Source organism: Heterodontus francisci, chromosome 38 (assembly GCF_036365525.1).
Source record: "Heterodontus francisci isolate sHetFra1 chromosome 38, sHetFra1.hap1, whole genome shotgun sequence".
In the NCBI taxonomy this organism is placed as follows: domain Eukaryota; kingdom Metazoa; phylum Chordata; class Chondrichthyes; order Heterodontiformes; family Heterodontidae; genus Heterodontus; species Heterodontus francisci.
The window spans coordinates 42,964,567-42,988,280 of record NC_090408.1 but is presented as its reverse complement, the minus strand read 5'-3'; the positions used below and the strand labels follow the sequence as shown (position 1 = coordinate 42,988,280).

The window sequence follows — 23,714 nt, the reverse complement described above, 5'->3', positions numbered from 1 at the left end:
CCATGGAAACCTGACCAGTTGAGGTTATTCCCAAAAATAGGATTTAGTGCATGCAATGTGGAGAAAAAGAGTGTCACAATCACTGATACTATTACTCCCTTGATTTTTTAAAAAAGATCTGCCAATTGATGATGCAACTTTGAATAGTGATTACGAGGAGGCGTTTTATTACAACACAATGATCAGCTGCAGTCAGGCACATTTCATATAAATCTTCGGGAGAAAAGGTAAATCTAACCAGTGTGTAAATTTAATATTTTTTTCACTCTCCTGAATGCAGAGTGACATCCCAATTTTTTGGCATATGGGAAGTCAACCAGCCCATCACAAGTACTGAACACAGACCAGGTATTAGTCACTCTAAAACCTTCTCATGTACCTTGTAGTGACCATTAACAGAATGCTGAACCTGCTCATGTTTTCATTCTCCATCCCACATATATGGCTTGCCTAGCATTTTTCCTTGGTGAAACTGAAATGAGCTGTCATGGTGCTCTCTCTCCTCCTTGCCACGACCCTCCCCTTAGTCTGCCAAAAAAAGCACTGAATCTGTGTGGTGTTTCCCCACTAAAGTACTGAGCCTGTCAAATTCCATGCAACTCCATACAATAACCTCACTTTCACCCATTTCAGAAATCCAGTGTATGAATCAAATTAGTTGACACAATTCAGTAAATAATCTTAAATCAACTGCAAATTTATTATTTTTTTTAAATACTTCCTGTATTACTAAAATTAGTATCTAAATTCCATTTCATAAAAATGAATAATTGACACACCATGAGTTAAATTTAAATATTGAGTGACAAATCTTTTGTATGATCTTTTATTTCTGTCTGGGTTTATTATTTTGTGTAGTGTTATTGTTGGGAATGTGGAATTGGACGAATTAAAACTATTGGTTAAAGTGACATTTATGTTCCCATAGCCTAAAAATCCCAGCTTTCACAGCCCATTATATTTGAACCAGGCCAGACTAAATGTCCCCGAAATCTGACTAACAACTGTATGTTTATTAGTAACATAGCAATAGATGAACTAATAAAACTTTCTCAGGTATAAATATCATCTTTATATTCAATGAATGTATGGTATATGTAATAAGCAAATTTGTAACAGCTGTTTATAATTCACCATTAAGAATCACCTGTTCCTCTTGAGAACTGGCCCAGTTTGATCTAAATGTTGGCCCAATAATTATATAGCTTCTACATTTGTACCTGGACCAAGCTGTTATAGATTTTAGAATAATGCATTGATGGACTGGCTGATTTCTTCAGTTCACATCTTTCCATCATCACACGGACCGAGCATGTTACTGTTCCTATTGTCACTATGTATCTTTTTATTTTAAAAATTTGATTAATCATTTCTAATGATGAAAAATGGTTTGTCTGCAAAAACTTGTTCTATTAGGAGACACATGATTTATTTGTAATTTATTATCCTGTATCCATAGTGAAACCTTGTTAATATAGACCTGGGTCAGGCACTGTGCCTATTCAGGAAGGAAGTATTAGAAGTGGAATCATTTTATCCTGTTGAGTTCCTTTTTTATCTCAGCCATGGAATTCTAATCAGAGGTTTGTGTTTATAATGCAGTTGTGCTGTCCTGGTAACGGGTCATCTCATTCATTAGCAATAAAACCATCAGGTCTGTGGAGGTGACAGCAGAGAAGTACCAACTCATTCTTTTGAAGGCTATGTCATATTTTAACAAACTTGCTGAAATAGCTAGTTGTCTATTTTTGTTGCACATCGAGCATTGTATTGTCGCAACAGGAGTGCGGGTTTTTCACTGCCTCCGAAGTAGGAACATCAGTAAAACAGCACTCAGCAGTATACAAAGAGTACACACAGTTGGAACGACAATCTCAGTCACCATCTCCATATGATTGACAAGAGGATCTAAAAATGGAGGGGAAAGGAAAAATATTACACTGCAAAACTTGTATTCAGTTGTTTCCGAGAAATGCTTTGGTTCTCACTAAACCAAATAAATAGGCATATTTAACATGTTAGAAAATATCCTGCTGTGTACCTGGTTTAATTTATTTTGAAAAAATGCTGGGTTGCATCTTTTGTTTACCATAAATTAGTCTGAGAATATTGGCACCAAATTCTGCTGTTCCTCTGATTTTTAAAGGAAAACGCTCATTACCGAAGTATTAAATTCCTTCTGAAGCACATAAACCATAGAGAGCGAGAGAGAGAGACTTTCCTGGGATGTAATTGAGGCATTAATCTGATCCAGGGCATTCAAATGTCATCAAAAAATAGAAATTAAATTGCAGTTTTGAATCACTCCTATTTGTGACTATTTTTCTGTTTAATGCATTCAAATTTTTTTGTGTTCAGTTCAACTTGTCCCTCAAGAGGGCCTCAAGACACTGAGCTAATTACTACTTTTGTATCAAAGCCCTATTCTATAAAATCTTCATTGCTGCTGTTATGAAAATGCCTCTGTGTTTCATTAAATATATTTTTTGAGGATTCATTTTTGAAAGATAGACTTTGAAAAACAGTCCCTGGAAATGTTTTTTAAAAGTGGCACTGAGAGGTCTTGTGAGGAAAACAAGCCTTTCCGGGAAACAACCTGACCTCCAGCTCAATAAACAACAGAGAAGTTTGGATACCCGGAGAAGTTATTTATAAAGAAGTGACCGGTCAAGATTGATGGAGGTCAAACAGTTGACCTCCTATTGTGGGTTTTGCTTTTGAATTGTTTTGTGTCGGGGTTGAACTGTGTAAATCGAGGAGAACTTCCCAAGGGGAGAAGAAAACTTTCCAAGAAGAGAAAAGAAGACCACAACCCAGCTCAGCTTTCCAGCACACCTCTAAAAGACCCTGAGAAGTCCACTGTGTCAGTTCATCTTGTTCCCTGTCTTTGAAGAAAAGCCTGAAATTAATTCTCAAGCCGCCTGAAAAGAACTGTTCTAAAAGCTCCCAGTGACTCGTCTACATGTACTCTGAGGCCCGACTGTATGCCAGTTTTGGAAATCAACATATCTGCTGTTTCTTCAAGAATGAGCAAGTATTCAGCCCAAGTGTTTTATTTTGTCTGTAATAGAGCTCTTAAAAACAAAACTCCCTTTATTTTTCCAGTTATCCACTGTGTATGTGTGAGGGGCTAAGGTAAAAAGGGTACTTTAATATTTCAATCTCTGCTTATGCTTAACTTCATTACTGGTTAAGACTTGTTTTATAATAAATTGATGATTTTGTTTATTTAAAAAAAAAACCTGGTTGGTGTGTTTTTATTCTGGGATAAAAATAGAATCTATGATTGAGCATATTAGTAATTGGGGAAAAAATTTAAATATATGTTGTGAACCCATGAAGATGTGGAACTAAAACAGTGCACTCCTCCCGCCTCAGTTGTAACACTACGCTCAATTCTATGCCTGTGGTCTGTGTCAAAGGTCTTTGAGTCCATCATGTGAACTTATTGGCAACAGCTCTGGGCCTGAGTCCCCTACCCCCACTGTTCTTCTTTTGGTTATTTTCTAATTCTGCTTCTCTCTCCAATCCCACCTCCTCCTTCCCTAGCACTCTGTCCTACTCAATATTACTCGCCAGTCTGCTTTTATTCCTGCTGCCATGCCAGGCTGAAATCCCTCTGGACCCAGCTCATGTGCTCCCTCTACTCCTTACTTGGTAATCTCTGCCATGCCTATTGCAGCATTTGTCACTGGCTATGCAGAGCAGCAAACTCAACTGTCTCATCCTCTTCCCAGCAACCATCCTGGACACCTTGCTCCATGGACATTCGCCTCTCCACCTTCCTCTCCATCCATCTTGGCTCTCGTTGTCCCTCTCGCGACTCCATCAGTAGATCATCAACTATTGCTCTGTATCACACTCTAGCATGTTTACTCACTTTGTACATCTATCTATTGAAATTCCTGGCCAGAAAGAAATCTGGCGTACAGGGTGACAGCTGCACCCCATCAATAAAGCTTCCCTGTCTGGCTGTATATTTTCATATACTGCACCCACCCACTGCTGGTGAAATCTTTGTTCATGCTTTGGTTGACCAGCCTTTCTGGCTGGTCTCTCTTCTTTCTCCCTCTCAAGTTGGTGTTTATACTTAGTGTAAGACAGGAAATAGACAACTATACTGCTTGACTTATTCTCATATATTCTGGATCCCTGATCCCCAATACATTGAATTTCAACTCTTTGTCCTCATCTTAAAATCCCTCCCAAGGTCTCACCTCCAGCCCACCTTTGAAATCTCCTCTAACCTTAAGCTTCCTGTACCCTTCAGTTCTCTGACTGTAACCTTCCGTGCAATGTTCCCCCACCCCTGCCCCATGATTAGTGGTAAAACTTTAAGCTACCTTAACTGTATTTAGAACAAAGAACAGTACAGCACAGGAACAGGCTATTCGGCCCTCCAAGCCTGCGCCGATCTTGATGCTTGCCTAAACTAAAACCTTCTGCACTTCCGGGGACCGTATCCCTCTATTCCCATCCTATTTGTCAGGAATTTTCTCCCTCAATCCCCTCCATCTCTGTACCTCTTTCTTTTTAAAGCCTTCTTAGAAAATTTCTCTTCAGCTGAAGCTTTGTCACCTATCCTAACTTGCCTACATGGCTTGGTTCTACATAAATGCTACATAGGTTGTTGTAGCCTGAGTTGTTGTGGGTGCATGGATCACAGAGAGGGGTGAAAGCCAGTCATAGTTCATTGCTCAATGAAGATCAGTGAATTCGACAGCAGCCCATTCTGGTGGCCTGGGAACATGCATAATAGAGGTCATTTCGCCCTCCTTTATCGGGGGAAATCATCACAATGTCTCTAGAGAAATCTAAATGTAAGTTATTTGTATTTCATAATCAAATAATTATTCCAGTAGAAGTGCAATGTTATTTGGTTTGGGAAACTATTGCAAACAGTAAAGCCTTGGAAACCTAACTTTTTGAATGAATTGCTCAGTGAGTCATTCTAGAGGTGTTGAGAGTTTTTAGCTACAAGGGGGCAAAGTATTACAACCTAATTAATTATCCATAACCAAGAAGGCTAATGTTTCACTTGGATGGTTCTTTCAAGGCTTGAACTCAGCACTGAGGTGACACAAAACCCCTAATACCTAAACTTCATCGTGCACTGGCCAAACCGTTGGCATGTCTGCCTGCTTCTCAATTGTTCGGTCTGTTCTTCTAGCTGAAAAGGGCAAACAAAGAAGAACCCATTAGCCTATGATTGCCACCACCTCCTTCTACCTCGCCCCGCACTTTTGTAAGTGTAATGGTGAATTTTAAAAGAACTTTAATGAGAAAAGTATTTTTAAACTGGTATAAAAGCAAAATACTGCGGATGCTGAAAATCTGAAATAAAAACAAGAAATGCTGGAACCACTCAGCAGGTCTGGCAGCATCTGTGGAAAGAGAAGCAGAGTTAATGTTTCGGGTCAGTGACCCGAGTTCCGAAGAAGGGTCACTGACTCGAAACGTTAACTCTGCTTCTCTTTCCACAGATGCTGCCAGACCTGCTGAGTGGTTCCAGCATTTCTTGTTTTTATTTTTAAACTGGTGTTGTCTTAACATGGGAACAGAACTTTTAACAAGATGGGATTATATGCATGTTCCTTTTTTGCCCTAGTTAAGGGAGAAAGGTGTGGTATTGCTACATATTGATATCCTTTTCTGTGTAATTAACAGTACTGTCTGTTTCTTCAGTAATTTTTAGCATAATCCTTTTTGGAGTATAGACAGTAAACAAAACATCAATTCCCCACCTGCCCACCCCTGACCTTGTGTTATCAGCAGTCTTAAATCGAGAAAATGAAACACACCAGTCTGATTTCTTCTGATATGCTATTGGCTGTATTGCCTGTCTTTAACCACTCCCAGGCAACAGCATTGTTATACAGCAGCACTTTCCTCAATTTGCTCTCTATATAACTAACTTTCATCTTTGTATGAAGTGAGTGTTTTGAAAACAACAGTATTGCACTGTTGCCCAAGAAAGGGAGAAGTGTCAAGATTATGTACTTAATTTAATGTTGCATTAAAATGTGACATCAAACATAGAAGTGGCAAATTTTGTCTCCATTCTGTGCTAGTTGCCAGTTTAAAGCCCTATTTGCCCTTTTCAAGTAAGAACAGAAACAGACGATCTGTCAAATAGGGAACACATGCCTTCTCTCGGGGTAACCTAGCCAAAATGTATTTTTATTCATCAATAGTACCCAAAGGAAGACCATCTAGTCTCTTTCACTGGCAGCTTTTTTTTTTGTGAATACAATCTATTCCCCACTGTAAATGTCATGTATTTCGCACTGATCAGCATGAGTGTTTAAGTGCCATCCATCCTTGTTTTTACTCTGGGTGCTGCTTAATGAGACCTGTACGCCTGTTATGAGAGAATTGTTGAAGCAGGACTTTGAAGTTGCTTAGCTTTAATTTCTTTTCCAAACATAAAATGCTTCCAGCACTGTTTTAAATTACTCAATTCAAATAAATGGATAATTTGAATTTTTTTTCTAAAGCAAAAATGATTTTGAATTAACTAGACTACTCTTGTGAAAAAGATACAATTAAGGATAGCTCCTTATGAGATGCCTACTCAGTTACATCATTTTAATAAATTAAACCATGTTGAAATACCTCCATAACTGTGCTCTATTCTAATGACACTTTTTTCTCCGTTCTGTACAAGAATAGTTTTGTACTCTTTGTCCTTCCACTGTACTCCTTGTTTCCTTCTCCTCCTGTACTGAAAGTACTGATTCATGTTGCAGTATGGGTCCATGGACACGGGCTATCCCATCCAAGTGGAAATAATTGAACAAGCACGTGAAGAAAAAGCATTAATGCCATTGAGGATGCTAACCCAAATGCTACACACAGTGGATTTCTCTGTAATGTGTCTGTACATGGTCCAGAATGCAGGCTAGAAGAGCCTGCAAGCAAACTTGCAAAGTAGTAATTTTTATTAGGTTAATAAAAGCAAAATACTGCAGATGCTGGAAATCTGAAATAAAAACAAGAAATGCTGGAAATATTCAGCAGGTCGGGCAGCATCTGTGGAGAGAAAAGCAGAGTTAACGTTTCGGGTCACTGACCTGACAGATGCTGCTAGACCTGCTGAGTATTTCCAGCATTTCTAATTTTTATTAGGTTATTGTTACTTTTATGGGATCAAACTTAAAGTGTTTCCCATACTACTTTTGATAAATAGACTCTCACTGTTGAACAGCGGCTGTGATTGAGAGGGATAGAAATATCAATAGCATTGCTTGATTCTTTTTCCCCCCCCCCCCCCCCCCCCCCTGGGGAGGTTGTGCAAGGAACTTTGATCCTTTGTGGGATACAGTGTTGATCAATGAAGAGCTCATGGTGGAATTACTGTCCATGGGCTGTGGCCACAGTGGGACTGATGGACTGAAAGGTCATTTCTCACGCCAAACTCTGTGTTCCTAAATGCAATGGAATGACTGCATTTGCCTACCTGCAGCAAACAATGCGTTGGTGGTGGAACAAGTCTCTGCAGCCTTGCGCTTCCAACTCTCAATCTAGCAGAAGAGGAAAGTAAAAAGATTCTATAAGTCTTTAGTAAGGGTCAGCTTTCTGTGGTTATGGGAGAGGGCAGCTAAACATCACACCAGAGCTTGACTGATTCCTGGAACTCAGACTGACTGAGCTGATGCATCTTGTTAAACAGTGCTGTGTATTTGTGCAACATCAGTACATTCTTTACTTTTTTTGCCAGAAGTTATCTACTCTGTATGCTACAGCAAAAACTGGGACAGTTACCAGGCGTAAAGCAGCAATTATTTAATTATTCTGTAGGATTATCATCAGGAGTAAAATGCATTTTGTAATGTTTTCATTTAATAGCTGCATTTTATTTTATTCTTTCTCCTCCCCCAATTTGTGTTCAAAATGAAGTATGTTAATGCTGCAAAATGGACAGAACCCATTGGTACTCTTATTAGCCCCAGTGTTATTGAACAAACCTGGGTCAGTTTACGAAGATGGGAAAGTACAAGACCATCTGGCTGGACTCAAAAACTATTACCCTGTCAGTGGCCCACTGCCTCACAAACTCTGCCTTCAATTTTCCACATTATTCTCTTCTGCCTCTTTTTCATACGCTCATCAATTTCTGCATAAAACATTTAAATCTAAGCTTCCTTCTTCTTAGTTTGTAGCCTGTTTATGATTCTAGAACTTAATATCAGATAGCTATCATCTCTCGCCTGGACTGCCAGAATAAGTTTTATTGTGTTTGATAAAAATCAGTGGTACTCACTTCTCTCTGGTTGGGAAATCCATTTGAGCTGATCATCTTCCTATAGTATTGAACTGAGGCCTTGGGATACCTCCTCTTATTCTTGCTTTTAAAATCGATGTAGTATAGCCCAAATCTTTCTGAATATCCTTCATCCCATTCAAACTTATCCAGCAGTGACCAGGATGTGTATCCCTTGACTTTAACACCATCCTTAATAGCTGAAAAAAGTTTCAAAATCACAGGTTTCTTTTAAAACAAAGCTGCCAAACTGAAATAACAGGAAATGCTGGAAATTCACAGCAGGTCGGTTCATGTACTGGCTGCAGACCCTCTGTCAGAGCAAAAGGTCCACAGCCAAAACATTAACCTGGCTGCTCTGCATTTCCAGCGCTTCCTGTCTTTATTTCAAAATTGTCCTGCTAGGACAACTGCCCCTCCCCCCACTTTCCCCTGCAAAAAAAAAAGCCCAACAGAACTGATCAAGCTTCCTCTCAACTAAGTAACAAATAAAACAACCTATTAAATGAGTCATTGAAACTTTAATGACGAGAAAGGTTTGCACTCCCTCTCCCCTACTTTTGTCATTTTCTTTCCTTCCTTGGCCTTCCCTCCCTCTTGTTCTTTTCTCTCCCCAAACCCACCAAAAGGCTCATTTCCCACCCATGCTACTTTAACTCATGTTGCAGGGTTGAGTATTGCTCAATTAGTGAATAATATGGAGCATGTGTTGCTTGTCACCACCTCTTTGCGGTAGTGATTTGTTAAGGGATTGCTCTCCCACCACCATTATATGATTACTGGTTTGATAGCTGTGCTTGTTTTATGTTTGTGTACTGTCTGAGCAATTTTATGCTACAAAACACTTCAAACAGCCAAAATTATGAGAACAAAAATGGAGGTAATATCTAAATGTGAGGTTTTTCTCTGTAATTAACCTGCTAATGAAAAGGCAGGAATGACTCTTTTCTAAGGACAGTTTTTATGGGGTGGGGTTGGGGCAGGATGGTGGGGGGCATTTTCCTGTCTTTTAAAAGGAATTTTGTCTTCTATTTCTTCAATAGTCTTCCATTTATAAGATACTTGTCAAATTTTTTCTGTCTTCTCGTTTTTGTTACCTCCCCTGTGGGAAATAAACTATCTACTGTTTCATTAAATAATATGTAGCCCTTACTGTGGAAAATTTCATATTTTGATGTAAAGAGAGCCACCTTTAAGAATCTCGTTAATGTAATTATTCATATACTGCATTCGCCAGTTGTCACAGAGCTCAGTGCACTGCCGTTTTTCAGATACTCCATTTTCTGTCACATAGATCCTTGGGTTTCCATAGCGACTCTAGGGGAAAAAAAACAAGAAAAGCATTGCAACCAATCAAATTTCAGCCCCTCACAAACTAAAATAATAACGTACAGTGCTTATATGTAGTAAGTTGTGATAGAGCAAGAAACAAATAGTGACTTGGAACCTTCCACATCTAGCCATCCCATCACTGAAGTGCAAGGGGCACAGACTTGGCCATATCTGCTCCACAATTGGCTTAATTGTCTGTAACCAGATCTGATTGGACCATATCATTCTCCTTTGCCAAATAATTCTGGAATGCAAAGGTAACCTGCAGCTTCTTTTCACTGCAGACTGTCTCCTTAATCCCATCTCCTGCCTAACAAGTTGAAGGAGCTTATAGATCTCTTTGTCACCAAGACGGAGACTATCCATTCTGTTGTCTCGTTCTCTCTCTCTCTCTCTCTCTCTCTCTTTTTCAAGGCATAAGACTTGTACTGCATTTTCTTTCTGTAAAATCTACAAGACCATACCAGTGTATGTGCCATGTGTACTGTTTACACTCTGCTCTATGGCTATAATCCACTGTAGAAAACTTTTCTCTCCAAAGGATTAGAACAATTTTTTTGAAGCCTATTCCTTTCCCCCAACATGAGTGAGTTGCACATGTCTTCATTCATGTCACTTAGTTTCACACTGCATCCCCACCGGATAAACCAGGCTAAAGTTGGCAAAGATACTAAGTTTTTTTTTAAACCCAGACATGTTGTACAACAGAACATGTCCGGAATTGGTGATTTATGGAGAATAAACCAATCGTGCTGGCAGTGATCTACCATACGGTGCCTAATAATTACAATTGGTAATGGTTGATAATTTATTTTCCATAAATCGCTTGTGTCTGGGAAATAATCTTGGTGTGTACAAGTTGGCTGCTGCATTTGCATACATGACTGCAAAGTAGTTCATTGTATGCTGAGTACTCAGAGATGTTAATAAGAGAATGTGATGAGTTATATATAAGTGCAAGTATTCCCATATTTATAAAGCAATTTTGTGATATGGACCTTTCTGATTCTTTTTCAGGTTCACTTGCAGCAGGACCATACACCTGTGCACTTCAGCACCTTGCATCCAAGACATTAACAAAAATAAGTGTCTTACTTTTCCCTAGAATATTCTAGTTCTTCCTGTCATCTTGCTGTTTTAGCTGTAGGCTTTTAAAATTGTTGTCTATTCTGTTTTATTCTTAATAAAGATATTTTTGTTTGTTTCTTTTGTTATCTGAGTGTGATGTGCTTTGTAGTATCTATCACTCAAAGCCACAGTTGTATCTCTGCTCCTGAACTTTGTAGTGACTCCTAGTCTGTAGAGTAGTGAAAGAACATCCACTGCCACTGCACCCAGATATTAGCAACGTGTCTGTGGTTAAAAATTTTGAGGTCTGTGACTGGCAATTTCAGGAATGAGAAATTTCCCATTGACTTCTTTCCAGACGAGTCCGATTTAAAATAAATAAATAAAATTTACAGCCGGCAGTTTCAGTTTCACGGGGAACAGGGCTTGTGAACTCAGGCCAAGTTCGGGTTTTTCCGGCGGGCTTCAATCTTTTTTTGTTTAAAAGCCTGCAGAAAACCCCAAACTTGTCCTGAGTTGGGAAGCCACTCCCAGCACCTGTCAGTGTGAAACTAAGGCTGTGATTTTTTTTTTAAAACTGACCAATCACAAAGCTGCTCTGGGAAGAGTTCCCATTTTCTGCAACTGTCAGAGAGAGAGAGTGTGGCAGTGGGAGAGAGGGATGGACACAGAGGCAAGGAGAGAGATGGACATGGACAGGGGAGAGAAAGAAATCAAGATGACACCTGACAGTTTGGACATCTATCCGGATTCTGTGTATTGCTACATTAAGTGCGTGGGCAGACATTGACTACTGTGCAAGCAAAAACAATGCCAGGTAGTCACTAAATAGGGAGAAATGTGGTTTAAATCGGTCTGTGTTTTGATGGGATTAGGTTGCCTATACACTTTACATACAAATTAATTCCCCTATGTCCGTGGCTGAGTCAACAGTTTTGTCAAATGTCGGCAGTGCAGCATGTTGGTGCCTATCCCTGAGTGTACCGTGGCTACTGTGTGTACTATCTACAATACGCTCTGCAGCAAATCACCAAGGCTTCTTCAGCAGCACCTCCCAATCCCATAACCTGCACCACCTAGAAGGAGGTAGGAACAAATGGATGGAAACCCCATCACCTCCAAGTCACACACTATCTTGACTTGGATATATTTCGCCATTCATCGGCAGTGGATCAAAATCCTGAAACTCCCTACCTTCACCACATGAATTACCACAGTTCAAGAGAGCAGCTCACCACCACCTTCTCGAGGGCAACTTGGGATGGGCAACAAATGCCAGCTGAGCCAGTGATGCCCATATCCTGAGAATTAATAATTTTTAAAAATCTGTATGTCTGCATAAGATATTTGCACCCAGAGTTCCAGAACATGGAGATCTTGATTTACTGTGACAAGAAAAAAAAAACAAAGCTGCAGTATCAACAAGTTATCCCCCATTCGCAAATAGTCGCACAGCACATCCTTGCGGCTCAGCCAAGGTTTGGAAGTAATTGTAAATAGAATTGCGGGATGGCCCAGCCATTTACCCCACCGGCTCACCAGTCCATGACATTCTCATTGCTCCACTTCCTCAGGTCTGTCTCGTTTGTGATTCCAAAGTCAGTTAACTTGATTGATAGGCGAACTGACTAGGTTTTGGGGATTTGTACCTATACTTTAGATAGAGGTAATGGTGGGGTAAACCAGAATGCTGGAAATCTGAATTAAAAACAGAAAAGAATTAATGTTTTAAGTAGAGACTCTTGGTCAGACCACTCTACCTAAAACATTAACCTGTAAGAAACTCCTATGCATAACCAGCATTTTCTGTTTGTTTTTTAAACTGTTAGTACATTAAAGCTTAGGGTTAGCTACAGCATTTAAGTCTTTGTTTTTTATATATACATAATCTAAGATAAAGTCTGTTTTAGCCTTTCAGATTCACCCATGCAGAATAACCAGGAAAAGAAATATTAAAAAGTTGCCTTTGTTTTTTTGCCTCTGTGCTCAGGTGAAGGCTGTACTAATTCGGACTGCAGTTTACACTTACAGTTTCTCACATATTTGAGTTCCCAACTTTAACTGAGACTCTTCTTCTGATGGAGGAAAGATCAGAGGGCTAATGAACCACAGAGCTCTATATCTTGCAGAAGAGGCTGAAGAGTGAGGTTAGCAGGTGGGTATCACGCAACAAGTCAAAGTTAAATAATTGTAATTGGTGAATACACACGCTGGTGAAAGCTAAATTTTATTCACACACAAAACAATTTAGACATATGAACAGTACAGTTAATTTAGAAGCCAGGACAATGCTGAATGGACAGTGGTTTATGGAGGGATAGAGAAAATATAGTTAGTTTATAAAGAAAGAACAAACTTGCATTTATGCACATGACAGCTAATCAAGTACTTCTGAAGTAGAGTTGCTATCATAATGCAGGAAACACAGCAGTCAATATGTGCATCACAAGGCCCCATAAACAGCAATGTGATAATAAACAAAGCAATGTTGATTGAGGGATAAATACTGGCAGGACCAACGTCCCCTCTAATTTTTTTCTTGTGTGCAGTCTATTCATTTAAGTGTGCAGGACCTTTAAAACTTTATGTACAGCTGTGCATGCATGGTAACTTAAAGGAGTCAACCTGTACCCGACTCGTGGGAATTTCTGGGTTGCTGCACGGCCATGCAGCTTAGAGGAAACATTGGCCAGGACACTGATTTAAGGTGTCTAGCAAAAGAACCAATGGCAGCAAGAGGAAAAGATGTATTATGCAGCGAATGGTTAGGATATGGATGCACTACCTATAAATGTGGTGGAGGCAGATTCAATTGTGGCTTTCAAAAAGGAATTGGGTAAGCACCTGAAGTGAAAATATTTGCAGTGTTACCGGAAAGGTGGTGGTGGGGGGGGAGGGGAGTGGGATCAACTGAGTTACTCTTGCTGGCACAGACGTGACTCCTTCTGTGCTGTAAACATTTTATGATTCTGTGACACTGGGCAGAACTCCCCTGTTTTTCTTTAAATATTGCCATGGGATCTTTTATATCCATCTGAGAAAGCAGTCAGAGCCTCAGTTTAACATCTTGACTGAAAGGCAGCACCTCTGACAATGTAGCACTGAGGTTGATTATATACTCAAGTATTTGAAGTGGAACTTGACCTGCAACCTTGTGACTCAGACAAGAGTGCCACTCATTGAGCTACAGGTGAATATTTTGATGCTTGAGATGAACATTGCAAAACATTTTCAAGTTTGACTTCTACTTAATATTACTCAGTTGGTAGTACTCTCACCTCTCACTCAGAAGGTTGTGGGTTCAAGTCCCACTCCAGAGATGTGAGCACAAAATTTAGGCTGGCACTCCCGTGCAGTACTGAGGTAGTGCCACACGGTTGGAGGTCCTGTCTTTTGGACCGAAGCCTTGTTGCTCTCTCAGATGGACATAAAAAAATCCCATGGCACTATTTTGAAGAAGAACAGGGAAGTTATCCATGGTGTCCTGGCCAATATTTTTCCTCAACCAACATAACTTTAAAAATAAATCTGGTTATTATTACATTGTTTTTGTGGGAGCTTTCTGGGCATAAATTGGCTGTTGCATTTCCTACATTACAACACTTCAAAAAATACTTCATTGGCTGTAAAACGCTTTGGGATGGCTTAAGGTTGTGAAAGGCACTTTATGAATGAAAGTCTTTTTTTATAACTGCAAAGGAAGCAACATAATAATCTATGTATCTCTGAGTTGTAGAAAATACCTTGATATAATTCAGAATCCTCCTGAAGCCCCAAGGTACAGAGTACAGCCACTCAGAACCTGGGTCTGGCCACCAAGGGTCAACAAGTTCTGCCAAGTCCCGGTCTGTGTGATAACTTGGTCCCTTGCTGTAATGGTAGCTCCTGTGAGTGATGTAACGGGTTGTGAAATGACCCAGCCCGAAGAAGTCAGATGTGCCTTTGATGAAGTGTTTCTCCTGCGGAGTGAAGGCAGGCAGCCGGGAGCCACCCAGACCTTCCTGTGAGCTCTTTCTCCCTGTTAATGTAGAAAACAGCAAGGTAGATCAAATTCAGGTACAAAGATTACACATATTGAATACATGTGCTCTTATACAAAGCCATGATCTCAGCTGTCCAAGATCTTGAGCTAGTCCAATTTTGTTCTGGATTGCCTCAGGTTGTGGTATGAAATGCATTGTGTCCTCATAAAAATATAGTCTTACCTAGCTCAGATTCAATCAAAATCTCCTACACCTGCACTAACATAATCTGAATGTGTAGGAACAGTTTGGATAGAAATTGCAGGAAGCAATCCTGACAGTAAAATGGAAGTTTGAAAGTTTGTACAAGATATATTGCTCCCTCAATGTGACTTCCTCACTAAAAATACACAAAAGCTACACCCATGGAAAGCAGATAAATGCAAGGCCTTCTTATTTGTTTGCAATTCTACACCATGCTAGGATTCCACATTAGAATACTTTATCCTTCCCCTACTCTGAGGCAAATTTTTTTTTGTGTATTTGAAATCATTGCACTGATGTATACAGCAGCCGTTAACAGAAGGCTTTGGGGATACAATTCCTTCAAGTTGCCACCCATTATACATGCTTATTATTGCCCACACGTTGAGTCACATAACTCAGCCGTGATGCCATGCAGAGGCAAACTGAAGCCGCATAGGCTCTTCCAAAACACTGAGGAAGTCCCTGGGATCACATCGCCCGTGTGCTCTGTGACATACACAAAAGTGCAGAGGGATTTAAACGAATACCGCAAAATAATCCCCTTTTCACATTTTGCTATCAGAAAACCAAATGTATTCTGTAACATGTTTGTCTAATGGTACTTTAGACCCCTAAATAATCTACCAGAAAGCCAGAATTATAGACCCCAGTAATAAAAAGAGAAAATGCTGGAAATACTAAGCAGGTCAGTCAGCATCTGTGAAGAGAGAAACAGAGTTAACATTTCTGAGAACTGATTCTGCAGAAAGGTCATCGACCCGAAATGTTAACTCTGTTCCTCTCTCCACAGATGCTGCCTGACTTGCTGAGTATTTCCAACATTTTCAGTTTTTATTTCAGATTTCCAACATCTGCAAAACTTTGCTTTTGTTATAGATCCCAGTATCTGAATAGATATGTTTAATCTGTGCTTTTGGCTCTCATCATGCTAAGTTAACTTGTTATGCAGTCTCGTATGTGTGCTAACAATATTCCCTTCCATTATTTACACTTACCAATGCAGTCTTTCATAACTTGAGGGTAGTCCCCATTGAAAATAGGGTTGGCAAACCAGCCTAGATAAAACTGGATGTATCGCTCAGCAGCCTCAATATCCTTTTGGCTTGTAATGTCGACTGGCTCTCCCCATTCACTTGTGATAGAAATACCCACCAGTCCTTTCATAGTAAAAGAATGTTTTATAAGTTATATGTATCACACAAATGACCTTGCAATTACAATATGAAAGTATTTGCTGTAATTTTTTTAATATGTGTGAATGATACAACTCTGCAATGCAGCAAGTTACTTCATAGAATCATAGACCACAGAAGGAGGCCATTTGGCCCATCATACCTCTGCTGGCTCTTTGAAAGAGCTTTCCAATCAGTCCCACTCCCCTGCTCTATCCCCATAGCCTGGCAAATGTTTCCTTTTCGATTATATATCTGATTCCCTTTTGAAAGTTACAATTAATTCTGCTTCCATCACCCTTTCAGGCAGTGCATTCCAGATCATAATTCGCGACATTAAAAAAATTCTCATCTTCTGTTCTTTTGGCAACTGCCTTAAAGCTGTGTCCTCTAGTTACTGACCCTCCTGCCATTGGAAACAGTTTCTCCCTATTTATTCTACCTAAACTCTTCATAATTTTGATCACCTCTATTAAATCTCCTCTTAACTTTCTCTGCTGTGGGGAGGACAATGCCACCTTGTCCAGTCTTTCCGCATAACTGAAATCCCTCATTCCTGCTCTAACTGAAGTAAGACAAGATATGCTAGAGCTGAATGACCATCCAAGACCCTCCCAATCCATGGCTTTATATTTCTACAGAACACAATGTGTTAATTTGTAATTATACACAACCTGCCTCTACCTGTATACTGTGATAGTTCCATGGAATTTGTTACATCCATCGATGGCTCGAATTTCAAATACCACTTGAAGCCAGTGAAACGTTTCACCCTATAAACTCTGCTAATCTTTATAGCAGAAACACTTGTCAAGCTATACATATATATTACTCCAATCAACTCCTGTGATATATGTTTGCATTTTATTTGATTCTGTTCAATCTTAACTCTGAGAACTCTGGTTAATTAAAGAAAGTCAGCATGGATTTCTTAAGGGCAAATGGTGTTCAACTAACTTGCTGGAGTTTTTTGATGAGGTGACTGAGAGGGTTGATAAGGGTAATGCTTTTGATATGGTGGACTTCCAAAAGGCATTTGATAAAGTGCTGCATAACAGACTTGTGAGCAAAGTTACAGTTCATGGAATAAAAGGGAGTATCAACATGGATACGAAATTGGCTGTGTAACAGAAAACAGAGAGCAGCAGTTAATGGATGTTTTTCGAACTGGAGGAACGTTTGTAGTGGAGTTCCCCAGGGGTTGGTGTTAGGACCCTTGCTCTTCCTGATATATATTAATGACCTAGACCTTGTTGTACAGGACACAATTTCAAAATTTGTGGATGATATGAAACTTGGAAGTATTGCGAATTGTGAGGAGCATAGTGTAGAACCTCAAAAGGACATAGACAAGTTGGTGGAATGGGAGGACAAGTGGCAGATGAAATTTAATGCAGAGAAGTGTGAAGTGATTCATTTTGGTAGGAAGAATGCGGAGAGACAATATAAAATAAAAGGTACAATTCTAAAGGGGGTCCAGGAGCAGAGGGTCCTGGGTGTATATGTGCATAAATCATTGAAGGTGGCAGGACAGGTTGAGAGAGCCGTTAATAGAGCATACAGCATCCTAGGCTTTGTTACTAGGGGCATTGAGTACAAAAGTGAGGAAGTTATGTTAAACTTGTATAGAACACTGATTTGGCCTCAACTGGAGTATTAAGTCCAATTCTGGGTGCCACACTTTAGGAAGGATGTATTAGAGAAAGTGCAGAATAGATTCACGAGGATGGTTCCAGGGATGAGGAACTTCAGTTACATAGATTGGAGAAGTTAGGACTTTTCCTTGAAGAGAAAGTTGAGAGGAGATTGATAGGGTATTCAAAATCATGAGGGGTCTGGACAGAGTAGGAAAATCTGATCCTATTGGTGAAAGGATCAAGAACAAGAGGACCCAGATTTAAGGTAATTGGCAAAGGAAGCAATGGCGACATGAGGAAAAACTTTTTCACGCAGCGAGTGGTTAGGACCTGGAATGCACTGCCTGAGAGTGCGGTGGAGGCAGGTTCAATTGAGGCATTCAAGAGGGAATTGGATTGTTACATGAAAAGGAAGAATGTGCAAGGCTACGAGGAGAAGACGGGGGAGTGGCACTAGGTAAATTGCTCCTTCAGAGAGCCAGTGTAGACACGGCAGGCCGAATGGACTCCTTCCGTGATGTAAAAATTCTCTGCTTCTGTGATACCTTTTTGGCGACTCCGCCAGAGTCTGTCATACGTGTGCCAAGCCCTTGCATGTGCCTGTGAAACAGAAGTCAACACATTTACTGTTAATGAGATTATGGTTTGTTTGCATTTTCCTCCCGCACAGTCTTTTTAAAATTTCTCAGCTGTCACCCCCACCTTAATGAGCCCTACATTGTCAGGTTGGCAAGCTACAACTAGTGGAGTACCACAGGGATTAGTGCTGGGCCCACATCTATTTGCAATCTATATTAATGACTTGGATGGAGGGACCAAGTGTGTTGTAGCCAAATTTGAGGACGATACAAAAATAGGAAAGCAAGTTGTGAGGAGGACACAGAGTATCTGCAAGGAGATATAAATAGGGTAAGTGAGTTGGCAGAAATTTGCCAAATGGAGTATTAAGTGGGAAAATGTGAGGTTGTCCACTTTGGCAGGAAGAATAGAAAAACAGAATATTATTTACATGGAGAGAGACTGCAGAATGTCGTGGTACAGAGGGACCTGGGTGTCCTTGTACATGAATCACAAAAAGTTAGCATGCAGGTACAGCAAGTAATTATGAAGACAAATGGAATCGTGGGTGGTGGAGTATAAAAATACGGAAGTCTTGTTATAATTGTACAGGGCATTGGTGAGACTGCACATAGTGTACTGTGTACAGTTTTGGTTTCCTTACTTAAGAAGGGATATACTTGCATTGGAAGCAGTTCAGAGAAGGTTCACTAGGCTGATTCCTGGGATGAAGGAGTTGTCTTATGAGGAAAGGTTGAGCAGGCTGGGCCTATACTCATTGGAGTTCAGAAGAATGAGTGGTGATCTTATTGAAACATATAAGGTTCTAAGGGGGCTTGACAGGGTAGATGTCGAGAGAATGTTTCCCCTTGTGGGGGAATCTAGAACTTGGGGTCAGTTTCAAAATAAGGGGTCTCCCTTTTAGGACAGAGATGAGGAGGAATTTCTTCTTTCAGAGGGTTGTTAATCTTTGGAATTCTCTTCACCAGAGAGCAGTGGAGGCTGGGTCATTGAATATATTCAAGGCTGAGTTAGACACATTTTTGATGTACAGGGGAGTTGAGTGTTATGGGGTGGGGGGGGGGGTTGGTGGCAGGCAGGAAAATGGAGTTAAGGCCACAATCAGGTCAGCCATGGTCTTATTGAATGGCAAAGCAGGCTCGAGGGGCCAAATGCTCCTATTTCTTATGTTATGTTCGTAAATGTACATCATAAAAGTCTACATCTAACCTTGGCTCAGTGGTAACACTTAAAATTCTGAGTTAGAGCACTGTGGGTTCAAGCCACACTCCAGGAACTTGAGCACATAATCTTGACTGACATTTCAGCGCAATACTGAGGGAGTGCTACACTGTAAGATGTCCTGGTTTCTTGTGTAAAAGATCCCATGAAGAAAAGCGCGGTTTTCTCCTCATGCCCTGGCCAACATTTAACCCTTGACCATGACCAAAAACAGATTAGCTTGTCATGTCTGTTGTGCCTAAATTGGCTGGAGCATTTGCCTGCATAACAATAGTGAGTGTAATTCATTAGCTGTGAGGCACTTTAGGACATGCTGAGAACATGAAAGGCACTGTACACCAGCAAGTTCTTTCTTATTTCAATGAGTTATGTAGTCTATGATATAGGGAAAAGGGAGGGTACTTACCTTAATGATATTATGTGCTGCCCTGTAAGCTCCTATTCCTTTCAGCTTTAACCCTGGTGCATGCTCTCCCACCTCATATCCCTCCACAGCTGTGGACTACAATGAAAAGTACAATACTTTATTATCAAATGGAGTCAATTCACAAATAACAGCACTATGGTAACTGTCATATAAAACCCCTTCTGAGTTGGGATCCTGCTTATGTTCTACGTTGGAGCTGCAGGGTGTCCTAGCATGCAGGCTAGTGCCAGGACTATTCCTACACACAAAGACTTCCCAACCTCACTTTTGTCGGTCAGTTGGAGGAAAGGGCAAGTGGACATCAGGTGAAGAAAGGCATTCTCTACAGCTATCAGCTAAGGCTAGTTGGCGCATATCTCTTATCAGGAATATCATAAGCAGGATAATTGCTCTGCCTTAAACTGGAGATAGCAAATGGTAGTGGTGGGAGTAACCAAAGAGAAAGTGGAAATTATGTATTAAATACAGTTTCTTTAGATGCTAGACATTGGTCCCACTTATATGGAAGCAGAACAAGCATTGACCTCATGTCTCCTGATCTACTGGTGTACTGTCTCCCAAGCTGCACTGTGACAGGCAACTTTCTGACTGCCCTAGTCCAGCCATGACAATGAAACAATGAGTTGGTCAGTTTGTTTGCAACAATGGGAGTCAGAATCCTCTCTGATGATAAGTGGCACATCTATTCCAGAGTTCCTGCCAACATTCAGGACCAGGCAGGGTATATGTGCCAAAAATATAGGTTACATCACAGATAATGAATAGAATGTCCAAGACTGCTTAACTGTATATCACAGAGCCTCACACTTCTCAGATTAAACTTGTGCTCATGTTCCTGTTCATGTACAGGAATCTCAGTCGGCCAGTATCAGCAGTTCTTGGTGCTCTGATTTAAGATTTATCCACCATTGAAACAACACTGCCGAGAACAACCCTTTCTAAATTTGCCAGCCCGACAAAACTCACACCAGATAAAACAGTGAATAATAAAGAAACAACAGCCCATAGACTTCAGTTAGAACACTTCAATATAGAGTATGAACTGTAATTATTGAGTTAAGATTTTCTATTTCAGCCATTTAGAAAACAATTCATTCAGGAATAAATTTTCGACTTTTCAATCGTATTTTCATGCAATTCCTTATTATGTACACCTTCAATTACCGTGTTACACAAAACAGATAAACCACAAACAGTGCTAGATCAGGTTTAACTGAAGAAATAATTTTAAAAAGCAATTAAAAAAAAAAAGTTTCGGCCTCAAGCCATCACAATTAATTAATCTTTAATTTGAAACTATTTCCAATACTCTTTAAATATTATACTTGTAAGTAACAATTTAGAGAAAACATTGTAGTCTTTAACTTTTTGTGGGACGTTGCTGTTTGGAAAATGGCTGCCATGTTTGTCTACATAACAAGAGCATGTCACTCCCTTCAGTTCATGTACATGAAGCACTTTGAGATATTTCTGAGAGATGTGATAAGGCACTCGATAAAAGGAAGCCCTTTCACCATTCTACTGGGAATACTGTAGGGCATGTTGACAATAGTGTTGCCAAGCTGCCACTCTGGTTCCAAGTTTCAGAGATCTGAGCCTTTGACCTTTGGTTGAAATTCAACCTAGTAAGACCCTGATAAGAAAGGGTTAAGCAAATAAGAACCGTTCTTTACAGGGGAAGCTCAGAGCCAACTTACTGACATATTTACCTCAGGTCATTTTTAAAAAAATTTTCACGGAATGTGGGCAATCTTGGTGAAAGCTTTAATGGCACAGATAAACTGTATTTAAAATTTTTTTTTAAAAAGCACTAACAGGAAAGTGAAGGCGCGGGAGTACTGGCTGCTGCTCTGAAGATTGCGGCCCAAATGTTAGATCGCAGGTAAGTTCATTAACTTTGCCTAGCTTGCAGTGTAATTCACAAAGCAAACACTGTCTATGTTTCTATGTTAAGCTGTGCCTAGCTAGAATGGTGATACTGAAATGATGCTTTCAGTTCTCGGTAGCCTTGGAAAGATCAGAATTAACAGCTTCTTGTAAATGACATGGGGTATGCGGGATAAATCAGTGAAAAAATTATATCTCACACTAGGGCCTTAGACATGGATGTAATGACAAAATAAAGGGGTAAGCTTCCTACCAGGACTTTAGTTTTAAGTTTACCTTTTTTAATGAATAAGTCAAAGCAAGAAGTAGAGTATAAGTGGGAAGAACTTTGTGAAGGAGGCATCCGTACATAGTAGTGTTAGATATGTTCATAGTTCAACTCAGAGAGTAGTCCCAAAGTATGAATGACCATTTTAAAGAAATATGACAGTATAACACATCAGCTGAAATTAGAAGGAAGAAAATGGCACTGCAAGAGACAAACTTAATCCCATGAATGAATTTTTAAAAATCTATCTGTACTTTGCTATAAAAACTGAAAACTTGGTATCTTTGGAAACCTGAGAATTGATGCCTTCTGTACTTGAGGTGGGTTATGTAGTACTAAATTGGTCATCCCAATAATATTTTAGATATAAATGTAAATCTCAATCCATTATTCATACATATAGGAGATAGATGAATTAAAATCTCATTTAAAACTGCAATTGTTAATGTTCAGTTAACCACAACACACTGCAACATAAAACATACCCAAGGATTATTGAAAGTAATCCAGTGTTTTACCCGGTCACCAAACTTCTCAAAACACAAGTTGGCATAATCATTGAAGAAGTTAATCAGACTGCTGTTCTGCCAGCCTCCATATCTATCTTGAAGTGCCTAAAATATCAATGATGATAGACTTTAGTCAGTTCTAGGAAGATAAGCATTCAATTAAAAAAGGCCATTTGACCCATCACGACTGCTCCTTCCAACAAACTATGTAGAGCTTATCAACCTCTTCCAGGCTTGCATAACCCCAGATAAAACTTCCAACAAAAGAAACCTCCTGGTCACCAAAAGTAAACATGATCAGTTGGCTGATACAGGGCCCTGTGAAACTGGGCTGTACCACCTGGGAAGGTCACAGCTTCAGTCTTCAGTGTAAGCTTAGACTGTGACAGGGTAAGGGTGCTATTGTTGGCTTCAGTGCTCAAGCTTGGAGAGGATAAATTAAGGTCAAGGTTCCCAATCCTGATTGCTGTCCAGTGAATCTTTCTGGAAGGTGCGAGTGTGTGGTTTTCTAGTGAGGATACAATTGGGATCAACTGTAATCTCCATTGAGGGGCTTCAGCGAGGGCAATGCTGGAGGAGATCAGCCTTAGAGGGTGTAGGGCAGGAAAAGCTGGGGGTCAGCACTGACTGAGCTATGGATTTGTAACATTACAATGTCCGGAAGGTTTGCAATCATCAGGGGACACAGTGATTAACCTACTTCACAGAATACAGCAGATTTAGATATGGCTGTCTTCTCAATAGAAAAACATGATCCTATGGAAGAGTTGAATAGACTCTTGGTGCATACATGAAAGATGGCCACATGGGGGAGACAACAGAGGATGGCCTGTGCTCATGGAGCTGAACCCTTTTATGTGTCTACTTGTTAAAGAGAGGAAGAGAAAATTGGAACAAAACCCATAAAAACACATAATTTGAAAGTATTGTTGATGTTTAATGTTCAGGGAAAACATAGCTCTGGGATTTTTTATTCCTTTTCAGGGTGTGGCATCGCTGGCAATTCTGACATTTATTACCCATCCCTAGCTGCCCTTGAGAAGGTGATGGTGCACTGTCTCCTTGAACCTCTGCGGTCCCCATGACTCACACAGATGTTAGCATGTTTCAAATGGTATTCAA

At 40.0% G+C, this 23,714-nt stretch overlaps 2 protein-coding genes and 1 long non-coding RNA gene across 9 annotated transcripts in view; 2 read left to right on the top strand and 1 right to left on the bottom strand.

The window, feature by feature from the left end:
- Positions 1-10,786, top strand: part of zwilch (zwilch kinetochore protein) — a 48,047-nt gene extending 37,261 nt beyond the window's left edge. For 4 of the 5 annotated variants that reach the window (XM_068018233.1, XM_068018237.1, XM_068018232.1 and 1 more), the window contains one exon: positions 10,613-10,786. In XM_068018233.1, coding sequence (XP_067874334.1) covers positions 10,613-10,710 — 98 coding nt within the window. In that variant the 3' untranslated portion in view covers positions 10,711-10,786. Of the gene's footprint in view, positions 1-116; positions 228-10,612 lie in introns of all 5 variants that reach the window. The other variant, XM_068018235.1, reaches the window with a different exon arrangement.
- Positions 166-23,714, bottom strand: part of lctlb (lactase-like b) — a 26,196-nt gene continuing 2,647 nt past the window's right edge. Inside the window, exons 3-12 of one of the 3 annotated variants that reach the window (XM_068018239.1) lie at positions 22,569-22,697; positions 19,908-20,003; positions 18,247-18,301; positions 15,888-16,049; positions 14,407-14,681; positions 9,454-9,580; positions 8,264-8,463; positions 7,460-7,523; positions 6,616-6,769; positions 5,111-5,170 (exon numbers count right to left, since the gene is read on the bottom strand). In XM_068018239.1, coding sequence (XP_067874340.1) covers positions 6,636-6,769; positions 7,460-7,523; positions 8,264-8,463; positions 9,454-9,580; positions 14,407-14,681; positions 15,888-16,049; positions 18,247-18,301; positions 19,908-20,003; positions 22,569-22,697 — 1,242 coding nt within the window. In that variant the 3' untranslated portion in view covers positions 5,111-5,170; positions 6,616-6,635. Of the gene's footprint in view, positions 1,909-5,110; positions 5,171-6,610; positions 6,770-7,459; positions 7,524-8,263; positions 8,464-9,453; positions 9,581-14,406; positions 14,682-15,887; positions 16,050-18,246; positions 18,302-19,907; positions 20,004-22,568; positions 22,698-23,714 lie in introns of those variants that run through there. The other 2 variants (XM_068018240.1, XM_068018238.1) reach the window with 2 other exon arrangements.
- The window catches only part of LOC137352584 (uncharacterized), a 21,600-nt gene continuing 19,515 nt past the window's right edge, over positions 21,630-23,714 (top strand). Inside the window, exon 1 of the long non-coding RNA XR_010969738.1 lies at positions 21,630-21,810. This is a non-coding gene — a long non-coding RNA (uncharacterized lncRNA). The remainder of the gene's footprint in view (positions 21,811-23,714) is intronic.